Source organism: Oncorhynchus tshawytscha, unplaced genomic scaffold (assembly GCF_018296145.1).
Source record: "Oncorhynchus tshawytscha isolate Ot180627B unplaced genomic scaffold, Otsh_v2.0 Un_contig_2868_pilon_pilon, whole genome shotgun sequence".
Taxonomy (NCBI): Eukaryota; Metazoa; Chordata; class Actinopteri; order Salmoniformes; family Salmonidae; genus Oncorhynchus; species Oncorhynchus tshawytscha.
The window spans coordinates 225,029-237,500 of NW_024609771.1; the positions used below are offsets into that span (position 1 = coordinate 225,029).

Genomic DNA, 12,472 nt, shown 5'->3' on the forward strand with positions numbered 1-12,472 from the left:
TAAACAGACCAGAATGGTTAACAAATATTTATTTTCTCCGTAATCACCACAATAAGCCCGAATGGATCATTTATGTGCTTTATTGACCGACATTAATTCCGTCTAAACATCCACATGATCTGCCGGACAAATCCCAGCTGAAGACATCACAACAAGCAGGGATTTATCGGAGCCGGACTTGCTGATATAATCGGATCAATCCAAATCCCACTCTCTCTCCATCTCTCTCTCTCTCTCTCTCTCTCTCTCTCTCTCTCTCTCTCTGTCTCTGTCTCTCTGTCTCTCTCTCTCTCTCTCTCTCTCTCTCTCTCTCTCTCTCTGTCTCTCTCTCTCTCTCTGTCTCTCTGTCTCTCTCTCTCTCTCTCTGTCTCTCTCTCTCTGTCTCTCTCTCTCTCTGTCTCTGTCTCTCTCTCTCTCTGTCTCTCTCTGTCTCTCTCTCTCTCTCTCTCTCTCTCTCTCTCTCTCTCTCTCTCTCTCTCTCTCTCTCTCGGATGTATTAATTCTGCTCCTGCGGGATCACTGGTAATGAACATGAGATATCGCAGGAGACAGAAACCTACCGAGCCCCGGAGAGGCGAGTGTGAGGGACTTTATTAAAGGCAAACCGAGAGGCCAAGCTGCCAGGACCGGGAAGGAGCTGTTCCTGTCACTGGTTGAGTTGTTGATCAGCCCGGGCACAACGGGACGCGAGGGAATTGTCACCGGGGGACGGTGGGAGGGACTCTGATTCAGCGACCCACGGGGAGGAGACACCCACCCCAGAGGGCCTGTTAGCCGGCCAGTCCTCCAGGGGGAAGCCGGTGAAGGTGACGCACTGTGGAGCAAGTGGAAGCCCTTCATCTCACATTTCTCTCCTTTCTCCTCCTCTCCGTTTCCCTCGTGCTCAGCGCACCGGAAGAGGCTCCAACAACATGAAAACACAACCGGAGACTTCTTGCATTAAACCGACCAAACCCATCCGTGGATTCCCCGTGGATCACCTCTCTAATATGAAGCCTCTCCATTCTAATGGAATTACGCGCAAGGGTCGCGCCGCCGTGGGAGCTGTTCCGCCCGGGGCGACATGGATCACGATGCCGCCCGGGGCGACCCGCGGCCCAACACAGAGAGGGGTGAAGCTGGGACTGTGGAGCTTCAGCTGTAGCTGGTGGTCTCTCTTCCTGCTCCTCCTCAGCGGCTGGATAAGCATGTTGAATGCACAAGGTAAGAGCTGTTTATGATACCTCTACTCATCTCTTCTTCTCCCCTCTCCTGGTCTGGTATCAGTGATGTTCTTTCTCCTGGTCTGGTATCAGTGATGTTCTTCTCCTGGTCTGGTATCAGTGATGTTCTTCTCCTGGTCTGGTATCAGTGATGTTCTTCTCCTGGTCTGGTATCAGTGATGTTCTTCTCCTGGTCTGGTATCAGTGATGTTCTTCTCCTGGTCTGGTATCAGTGATGTTCTTCTCCTGTCAGTGATGTTGTCTGTCATGGTCGTGGTTCATTCCTCCTGTATGTGTAGACATGATTCCATCCTTAATATTGTTCTATGTGTTGCTGTGTCTGGTCCATCTCCTTCCCCCTGGACACGGATACAGACTAAGGTTCAAACAAAAAGGGCCAAAGACTCTTTTATTCCCAATTCAATTTTGCAACTTTAAACAAACGTTGGACTAATTGGACTGAACACTTACGCTATGAAACAGCACTTCTTCTCCTGCCTATTGCCTTGTAAATATCCTCTGCTATTTATTCTACCTTTTTAGATGGTGTATGTTTTATTACTGCTGCAAGATGAGTTGTCTCTTTGAGGACATTCAAGTTTTCTGAATCTGAATATGAATCTCATTATAAATATGAATATGAATTTGAATCTGAATGTAAATCTGAATATGAATATGAATTTGAATCTGAATGTAAATCTGAATATGAATCTGAATATGAATCTGAATCTGTTTGGACATGACTCTATTCTAATAGTGTTGTAGTTGATTTACATCCACGTGTTGAATAGCCATAAGATACTGAATTACAAGGATTCTCTGTCTGCTGTGGGTCGGTGTTGGTAGTCTGTATATCAGCCTGCAGACTGTCTGCTGTGGGTGGGTGGGTGTAGTCTGTATATCAGCCTGCAGACTGCCTGCTGTGGGTGGGTGTAGTCTGTATATCAGCCTGCAGACTGCCTGCTGTGGGTGGGTGTAGTCTGTATATCAGCCTGCAGACTGCCTGCTGTGGGTGGGTGTAGTCTGTATATCAGCCTGCAGACTGCCTGCTGTGGGTGGGTGTAGTCTGTGTAGTCTGTATATCAGCCTGCAGACTGCCTGCTGTGGGTGGGTGTAGTCTCAGCCTGCAGACCTGCAGACTATCAGCCTGCAGACTGCCTGCTGGGTGGGTGTAGTCTGTATATCAGCCTGCAGACTGCCTGCTGTGGGTGGGGTGTAGTCTGTATATCAGCCTGCAGACTGCCTGCTGTGGGTGGGTGTAGTCTGTATATCAGCCTGCAGACTGCCTGCTGTGGGTGGGTGTAGTCTGTATATCAGCCTGCAGACTGCCTGCTGTGGGTGGGTGTAGTCTGTATATCAGCCTGCAGACTGTCTGCTGTGGGTGGGTGTAGTCTGTATATCAGCCTGCAGACTGCCTGCTGTGGGTGGGTGTAGTCTGTATATCAGCCTGCAGACTGCCTGCTGTGGGTGGGTGTAGTCTGTATATCAGCCTGCAGACTGCCTGCTGTGGGTGGGTGTAGTCTGTATATCAGCCTGCAGACTGCCTGCTGTGGGTGGGTGTAGTCTGTATATCATCAGCCTGCAGACTGCAGACTGCTGTGGGTGGGTGTAGTCTGTATATCAGCCTGCAGACTGTATATCAGCCTGCTGCCTGCTGTGGGTGGGTGTAGTCTGTATATCAGCCTGCAGACTGCCTGCTGTGGGTGGGTGTAGTCTGTATATCAGCCTGCAGACTGCCTGCTGTGGGTGGGTGTAGTCTGTATATCAGCCTGCAGACTGCCTGCTGTGGGTGGGTGTAGTCTGTCAGCCTGCAGACTCAGTGCAGACTGTCTGCTGCTGTGGGTGGGTGTAGTCTGTATATCAGCCTGCAGACTGCCTGCTGTGGGTGGGTGTAGTCTGTATATCAGCCTGCAGACTGCCTGCTGTGGGTGGGTGTAGTCTGTAGTCTGTATATCATCAGCCTGTGGGTGGGTGTAGTCTGTATATCAGCCTGCAACTGTATATCAGCCTGCAGACTGCTGCTGTAGGTGGGTGTAGTCTCAGCCTGCAGACTGCCTGCTGTGGGTGGGTGTAGTCTGTATATCAGCCTGCAGACTGCCTGCTGTGGGTGGGTGTAGTCTGTATATCAGCCTGCAGACTGCCTGCTGTGGGTGGGTGTAGTCTGTATATCAGCCTGCAGACTGTCTGCTGTGGGTGGGTGTATATCAGCCTGCAGACTGCCTGCTGTGGGTGGGTGTAGTCTGTATATCAGCCTGCAGACTGCCTGTGGGTGGGTGTAGTCTGTATATCAGCCTGCAGACTGCCTGCTGTGGGTGGGTGTAGTCTGTATATCAGCCTGCAGACTGCCTGCTGTGGGTGGGTGTAGTCTGTATATCAGCCTGCAGACTGTCTGTATATCAGCCTGCAGACTGCCTGCTGTGGGTGGGTGTAGTCTGTATATCAGCCTGCAGACTGCCTGCTGTGGGTGGGTGTAGTCTGTATATCAGCCTGCAGACTGCCTGCTGTGGGTGGGTGTAGTCTGTATATCAGCCTGCAGACTGCCTGCTGTGGGTGGGTGTAGTCTGTATATCAGCCTGCAGACTGCCTGCTGTGGGTGGGTGTGGTCTGTATATCAGCCTGCAGACTGCCTGCTGCTGCCTGCAGACTGCCTGTGTGGGTGGGTGTAGTCTGTATATCAGCCTGCAGACTGCCTGCTGTGGGTGGGTGTAGTCTGTATATCAGCCTGCAGACTGCCTGGTGTAGTCTGTATATCAGCCTGCAGACTGCCTGCTGTGGGTGGGTGTAGTCTGTATATCAGCCTGCAGACTGCCTGCTGTGGGTGGGTGTAGTCTGTATATCAGCCTGCAGACTGCCTGCTGTGGGTGGGTGTAGTCTGTATATCAGCCTGCAGACTGCCTGCTGTAGGTGGGTGTAGTCTGTATATCAGCCTCTAGGCTGTATGGAGAGGTTCTTATGTAGACACCAGTCCATCCATAATAGTAGCAGCCTAAGTAAGATTAAAGATGTGTCGTACATTTACGTTTTAGTCATTATCCAGAGAGACTTACAGGAGCTATTGGGGTTTAAGTACCTTGCTCAAGGGCACATTGGCGCACAGATTTTTCATGTATTCTGCTAAGGGATTCATACCAGCGACCTTTCGGGTACTGACCCAACCATCTAATTGCTAGGCTACCTGCTAGGTTACTAGTATATAGAATGGCCAAGGTTATAGATGTGTAGTATATAGAATGGCCAAGGTTATAGATGTGTAGTATATAGAATGGCCAAGGTACGGTTATAGATGTGTAGTATATAGAATGGCCAAGGTACGGTTATAGATGTGTAGTATATAGAATGGCCAAGGTACGGTTATAGATGTGTAGTATATAGAATGGCCAAGGTGAGGTTATAGATGTGTAGTATGTAGAATGGCCAAGGTTATAGATGTGTAGTATATAGAATGGCCAAGGTACGGTTATAGGTGTGTAGTATGTAGAATGGCCAAGGTTATAGATGTGTAGTATATAGAATGGCCAAGGTTATAGATGTGTATTATATAAAATGGCCAAGGTACGGTTATAGATGTGTAGTGTATAGAAGGTAAAATTAAAGCCTCTCCTCTGGGCTGAGTTCAGTCTGTAGACTAATCTGGACTAGCAGGTTCTCTATAGACCTCTATAGAGGAGTACAGCCATCATATGTTGCTGTTGTTCTAGTTGTTCAGATTGATATGCTGTTCTGTATTCAGACCATTAATACTACTACTGCTGTAGGCACACACACACACACACACACACACACACACACACACACACACACACACACACACACACACACACACACACACACACACACACACACACACACACACACACACACACACACACACACAGGGTCAGGTTATGGAAATGAGTTGGACAAATCTGCAGTATGGATTGAGTGCTGGTTGGAATGGGGAGCGTTTTGTGCAGTGCCGTGATTGGCTTCGACTAGAAATATATGTGAGAGTGGTGAGGTGGTGTAAGGTGAGTGTGTGTGTCTATGTTAATGCTGTTGTTGTTTATGGTAATGAGTGGATCGACCGCCTGTCTGTCAGTGTGTGTGTGTGTGTGTGTGTGTGTCTACAGGGAGGGGGGTGTTGTGTGTATACAGTCCCATAACATCGATAATCCCCTACTCAGTCAATGACCTGCTTACTGTGTTTCCCTTCAACACACACACACACACACACACACACACACACACACACACACACACACACACACACACACACACACACTCCCTCCCTCCCTCCCTCCCTCCCTCCCTCCCTCCCTCCCTCCCTCCCTCCCTCCCTCCCTCCCTCCCTCCCTCCCTCCCTCCCTCCCTCGCTGTGGTATGAATTAAAACACCCCTCTAGTTATATTCAAACCGTTTTACAGTGATCTGACACCAGCTGTCTAGATGAATGGTCCACCCGTGACAGCGTGTGTGTGCGTGCACGGTGTGTGTCTGTTTCTGTGCCTACGTCTGTGTGTGTTTGGTGTGTGTGTAGTGTTTGTGTGAATTTTATGTGTATGTGAGTTTGTCTATGTGAGTCTGTGTGTGAGTGTACTGTGTGTGTGTGTGTCTGTGTATGAGTGTGTGTGTGTGTCTCTGTGTGTGTGTGTGTGTGTGTGAGAGAGAGAGAGTCTGTGTGTGTGTTTGAGAGTCTGTGTGTGTGTGTGTGTTTGAGAGTCTGTGTATGTGTGTGAGAGAGAGAGAGTCTGTGTGTGTGTGTTTGAGAGTCTGTGTGTGTGTGTGAGAGAGACAGTCTGTGTATGTGTGTGTGTGTGTGTGAGAGAGAGTCTGTGTGTGTGTTTGAGAGTCTGTGTGTGTGTGTGTGAGAGAGAGACAGTCTGTGTGTGTGTGTGTATGTGTGTGTGTGTGAGAGAGAGAGCCAGTCTGTATGTGTGTGTGTGTGTGAGAGAGAGACAGTCTGTGTGTGTGTGTGTGTGTGTGTGTGTGTGTGTGTGTGTGTGTGTGTGTGTGTGTGTGTGTGTGTGTGTGTGTGTGTGTGTGTGTGAAAGAGACAGTCTGTGTGTGTGTGTATGTGTGAGAGAGAGACAGTCTGTGTGTGTAATGACTCAACTGAACCATTCAGAGTTAATGACCCACCTTAACCATTCAGAGTTAATGACTCACCTTAACCATTCAGAGTTAATGACTCACCTTAACCATTCAGAGTTAATGACTCACCTGAACCATTCAGAGGTAATGACTCACCTTAACCATTCAGAGTTAATGACTCACCTTAACCATTCAGAGTTAATGACTCACCTTAACCATTCAGAGTTAATGACTCACCTGAACCATTCAGAGGTAATGACTCACCTGAACCATTCAGAGTTAATGACTCACCTTAACGATTCAGAGTTAATGACTCACCTTAACGATTCAGAGGTAATGACTCACCTGAACCATTCAGAGTTAATGACTCACCTGAACCATTCAGAGTTAATACCTGAACTGAACCATAAACACTTCCAAATTTGATGTTCGAGAAATGAGATGAACTTCTAATTGTGACATGAGACTGTGAGAGCTTGTTGGTGTGTTTGTCTGTGTGTGAGTGAGTGAGTGTGTGTGTGTGTGTGTGTGTGTGTGTGTGTGTGTGCGTGGAGCAGAGGAATGCAATAGTGTTGATTTGTCTGTCACAGAGCAGCACCTGCAGTTCAGTCAATGGTAACACTAGGACGCCTACCTAAAGTTCTCTCTCTCTCCTTTTTCTCTCTCTCTCTCTCTCTCTCTCTCTGTCTCTCTCTCTCCTTCTCCTCCTCTTCTCTCCCTATGTCTTCTTCCATCTCTCTCCCTCTTACTCTCTTCCTCCATCTCTCTCACTCCTCTTCTCTGTCTCTTTCATTCTCTCTCTCCATCTCTTCCCTCTCTCGTTATTTAAGTGTGGGCCTAACTCCTCTCCTCTCAGGGAGTGTTGAGACATCTCCATCCATCCTCCTGTCTTGTCAAGGTCTGTTAAAAACCACTGTCCTCCTCAGCTCATCTCCCTGTCCTGGCCTGTCCTGTCCTGTCCTGTCCTGGCTGCGTGTGTCTGTGTGAGAGTTTGAGTGTGTGCCACTGTCCTGTGCCAGCCAAGCCCAGGGGGAGCGTGATCCTGGAGGGGTGGGTATTGATCCGATCAGTTACGCCAGCCATCCAATCGAAGCCCATAAATTGGTCTGGCGTTGAGTAGAGTTGACCCCTTCCTCTCCTCTTCCCTTTCATCTAACTTTTATTATGATGTTGATCCCTTTTTCTCCACGGACAATCAATGTGTCACCCCTCCTCCCCTCCTCTCCTCACCCTTACCCTCCTCCCCTCACCCTCGTCCTCCCCATCCTCTCTCTCCCCCTCCTCCCCCCTCTCTCCTCACCCTTCTCCCGTCACCCTCCTCCCTGCCTCATAAATGTGTCCGTTTATACGAGGCGATGTGGATTCTGGCAGGAGATTTAATAAAGCACATCCATCTTTCATTTGAGAGCTGGAGAGACTGACAGAGGTTTACAATCCTCTCCTCTCTGCTGTAGTCTACAGTCAGTCAGTCAGCTAGTCGGCAAGTCAGCCAGTCAATCGGCCAGTCGATCAGTCAGTCATCATCAACCTAGGGCCTTATCAGGTCAAAAAGTAATTCAATAAGTGGAGCATTAGTGATGCACATTAGAACTTTACTGGCAGTGGTGTAAAGTACTTGCGTAAAAATACATTAAAATACTACTGTAGTAGTTTTGGGGTATCTGGTCGACCGGCATGGCCGATTAATTAGGGCCGATTTCAAGTTTTCCTAACAATGGGTAATTGGCATTTTTGGACGCCGATTATGGCTGATTACATTGCACTCCACGAGGAGACTGACTACCTGTTACGCGTCTGCAGCAAGGGGTCAAAGTAAGTTGCTAGCTAGCATTAAACTTATCTTATAAAAACAATAAATCTTAACATGATCACTAGTTAACTACACATGGTTGATGATATTACTAGGTTAACTAGCTTGTCCTGCGTTGCATGTAATCAATGCGGTGCCTGTTAATTTATAATTGAATCCCAGCCTACTTCGCCAAACGGGGGATGATTTAACAAGCTCATTTGCAAAAAAAGCTCTGTCGTTGCACCAATGTACCTAACCATCAACATCAATGCCTTTCTTAAAATCAATAAACAAGTATATATTTTTAAACCTGCATATTTAGTTAAAATAAATTCATGTTAGCAGGCAATATTAACCATTATTTAAAAAAATTGTGTCACTTCTCTTGCGTTCAGTGCAGCAGAGTCAGGGTATATGCAGCAGAGTCAGGGTATATGCAGCAGAGTCAGGGTATATGCAGCAGAGTCAGGGTATATGCAGCAGAGTCAGGGTATATGCAGCAGAGTCAGGGTATATGCAGCAGAGTCAGGGTATATGCAGCAGAGTCAGGGTATATGCAGCAGAGTCAGGGTATATGCAGCAGAGTCAGGGTATATGTAGCAGAGTCAGGGTATATGCAACAGTTTGGGCCGTCTGGCTCGTTGCGCACTGTGTGAAGAACATTTCTTCCTAACAAAGGCCGTAATTAATTTGCCAGAATTTAAAATAATTATGACATAACATTGAAGGTTGTGCAACGTAACAGCAATATTTATACTTAGGGTTGCCACCTGTTCCATAAAATACAGAACGGTTCTGTATTTCACTGAAAGAATAAACGTTTTGTTTTCGAAATGATAGTTTCCGGATCTGACCATATTAATGATCTAAGGCTCGTATTTCTGTGTGTTTATTATATTATAATTAAGTCTATGATTTGATATTTGATAGAGCAGTCTGACTGAGTGGTGGTAGGCAGCAGCAGGCTCGTAAGCATTCATTCAAACAGCACTTTACTGCGTTTGCCAACAGCTCTTAGCAATGCTTAGCAATGCTGAGATTGACTCCTATCGACTCCCGAGAGGCTGGCAATACTATAGTGCCTATAAGAGCATCCAATAGTCAAATGTATATGAAGTACAAATGGGAGAGAGAAATAGTCCAATCATTCCTATAATAACTACAACCTGAAACTTCTTAACTGGGAATATTGAAGACTCATATTAAAAGGAACCACCCAGCTTTCATATGTTCTCATGTTCTGAGCAAGGAACTGAAACATCAGCTTTTTTACATGGCAAATATTGCACTTTTACTTTCTTCTCCAACACTTTGTTTTTGCATTATTTAAACCAAATTGAACATGTTTCATTATTTATTTGAGAATAAATAGATTTTTATTAATGTATTATATTAAGTTAAAATAAAAGTGTTAATTCAGTATTGTTGTAATTTTCATTATTACAAATATATATATAAAAATCGCCTTTTTTTGGTCCTCCAATAATTAGTAGACAAATTTTACTTTTACTTCACAACACTCCTAAATGTATTTTTTAAATTTGATTTATTTCACCTTTATTTAACCAGGTAGACTAGTTGAGAACAAGTTCTCATTTACAATTGCGACCTGGCGAAGATAAAGCAAAGCAGTTCGACACATACAACAACACAGAGTTACACATGGAGTAAAGCAAACATACAGTCAATAATACAGTAGAAAAATAAGTCTATATACAATGTGAGCAAATGAGGTGAGTTAAAACTTCTTGTGACTCCCCATCCCGGGTCCGGGAGCGTAATCATCGCCTGACACTAATTAGCATAATGCAACGGACATAAATCTTCCTAGAAAATCTTCCTATTCATGAAAATCACAAGTGAAATCTATTGGAACACAGCTTAGCCTTTTGTTAATCACCCTGTCATCTCAGATTTTCAAAATATGCTTTACAGCCAAAGCTAGACAAGCATTTGTGTAAGTTTATCGATAGCCTAGCATAGCATTATGCCTTGCTAGCAGCAACCTTGTCACGAAAATCAGAAAAGCAATCAAATTAAATTGTTTACCTTTGATGAACTTCGGATGTTTTCACTCACGAGACTCCCAGGTAGACAGCCAAAATTCATTTTTCCCCAAATATTATTTTTGTAGGCGAAATAGCCTACACGTTTGGCTGAGAAATCGCCCGGAAATTGCAGTCACGAAAACGGCAAAAAATATTCCAAATTAGCTCCATAATATCGACCGAAACATGGCAAACGTTGTTTATAATCAATCCCCAAGGTGTTTTTCAAATATCTATTCGATAATATATCCGTCGGGACAATTCGTTTTTCAGTAGGACCGATTGGAATAATGGCTACCTCTGTATTTTACGCGAGAGTCACCCTGGGAGCCATCAGGTGACCACTTATGCAATGTAGCCGCCTACGGCTATTCTTCAACATAAATGTGTAAAACTACGTCACAATGCTGTAGACACCTTGGGGAATACGTAGAAAGCTTAAGCTCGTTGATGGTACATTCAAAGCCATATAGGGAGTCATTGGAACGCAGCGCTTTCAAAACCTGGGGCACTTCCGGATTGGATTTTTCTCAGGCTTTCGCCTGCAATATCAGTTCTGTTATACTCACAGACAATATCTTTCCAGTTTTGGAAGCGTTAGAGTGTTTTCTATCCAAAGCTGTCAATTATATGCATATTCTAGCATCTTGTCCTGACAAAATATCCTGTTTAAAACGGGAACGTTTTTTTTCCAAAAATGAAAATACAGGATAAGGGAGGTAAATGCAAAAAAAGGCCATGGTGTAAAGTAAATACAATATAGCAAGTAAAACACTGGAATGGTAGATTTGCAGTGGAAGAATGTGCAAAGTAGAGAAATAATGGGGTGCAAAAATAAATAAATAAATAAATACTGTAGGGGGGAGAGGTAGTTGTTTGGGCTAAATTATAGATGGGCTCTGTACAGGTGCAGTAATCTGTAAACTGCTCTGACAGGTGGTGCTTAAAGCTAGTGAGGGAGATAAGTGTTTCCAGTTTAAGCTATTTTTGTAGTTCGTTCCAGTCATTGGCAGCAGAGAACTGGAAGGAGAGGCGGCCAAAGGAAGAATTGGTTTTGGGGGTGACCAGTGAGATAAACCTGCCGGAACGCGTCCTACAGGTGGGTGCTGCTATGGTAACCAGCGAGTTTAGATAAGGGGGGACTTTACCTAGCAGGGTCTTGTAGATGACCTGGAGCCAGTGGGTTTGGCGACGAGTATGAAGCGAGGGCCAGCCAACGAGAGCATACAGGTCGCAGTGGTGGGTAGTATATGGGGCTTTGGTGACAAAATTGATGGCACTGTGATGGACTGCATCCAATTTATTGAGTAGGGTATTGGAGGCTATTTTGTAGTCATTTCAGTCGCTGTAGTAGCTGACATGTACAGTGTTGAGTCATCCTCATACATAGACACACTGGCTTTACTCAAAGCCAGTAGCATGTCATAAGTAAAGATTGAAAAAAGTAAGGTGCCTAGACAGCTGCCCTGGGGAATTCCTGATTCTACCTGGATTATGTTGGATAGGCTTCCATTCTAGAACACCCTCTGTGTTCTGTTAGACAGGTAGCTCTTTATCCACAATATAGCAGGGGGTGTAAAGCCACAACACATTTTTCCAGCAGCAGACGATGATCAATAATGTCAAAAGCCACACTGAAGTCTGACAAAACAGCCCCCCCAATCTTTTCGTCATCAATTTATTTATCTCAGCCAATCATCAATCATTTATGTGTGAAGAGGTGTGTGTGTGTCCATGTGAAATGGTGTGTGTGTGTGTCCATGTGAAGAGGTGTGTGTGTGTCCATGCGAAATGGTGTGTGTGTGTGTCCATGTGAAGTGGTGTGTGTGCGTGTGGCGTGTGTGAAGTGGTGTGTGTGTGAAGTGGTGTGTGTGTGTGTGAAGTGGTGTGTGTGTGAAGTGGTGTGTGTATGTGTGTGTGAAGTGGTGTGTGTGTGTGTGAAGTGGTGTGTGTGTGAAGTGGTGTGTGTGTGTGTGTGTGTGTGAAGTGGTGTGTGTGTGTGTGTGAAGTGGTGTGTGTGGAGAAAGGGAGAGAAAGAGTACTGCACCTGGCTCCCCTTCACTCCACAACAGTAATCGTTAACGTGGAAACCAGGTCTGTGTAGATACAGAGTGAAAATGATGAAAGAGAGAGAGGAAGAGAGAGAGAATGTTCAGAGAGCTTTGAAATCAGAGCTGATGAGACATTGACCCCCCCATCTCTCTACAGGGTCAGTCTCAGTGCAGTATGTTTGATTGGTTGGGTTGAGTCATTCAGCTACTGAAGGCCTTTGGGTCTGCTTTGTCTAGGTTCTATTGTCACACACACACACACACACACACACACACCACACACGCATGCACGCACGCACACACACACAC

At 45.8% G+C, this 12,472-nt stretch overlaps 1 protein-coding gene across 1 annotated transcript in view; it reads left to right on the forward strand.

The window, feature by feature from the left end:
• Positions 1–417: 417 nt before the first annotated feature.
• Positions 418–12,472, forward strand: part of LOC121845819 (protein sidekick-1-like) — a gene marked incomplete at its 3' end in the record, with an annotated part of 173,512 nt that continues 161,457 nt past the window's right edge. Inside the window, exon 1 of the mRNA XM_042317838.1 lies at positions 418–1,203. Coding sequence (XP_042173772.1) covers positions 912–1,203 — 292 coding nt within the window. The remainder of the gene's footprint in view (positions 1,204–12,472) is intronic.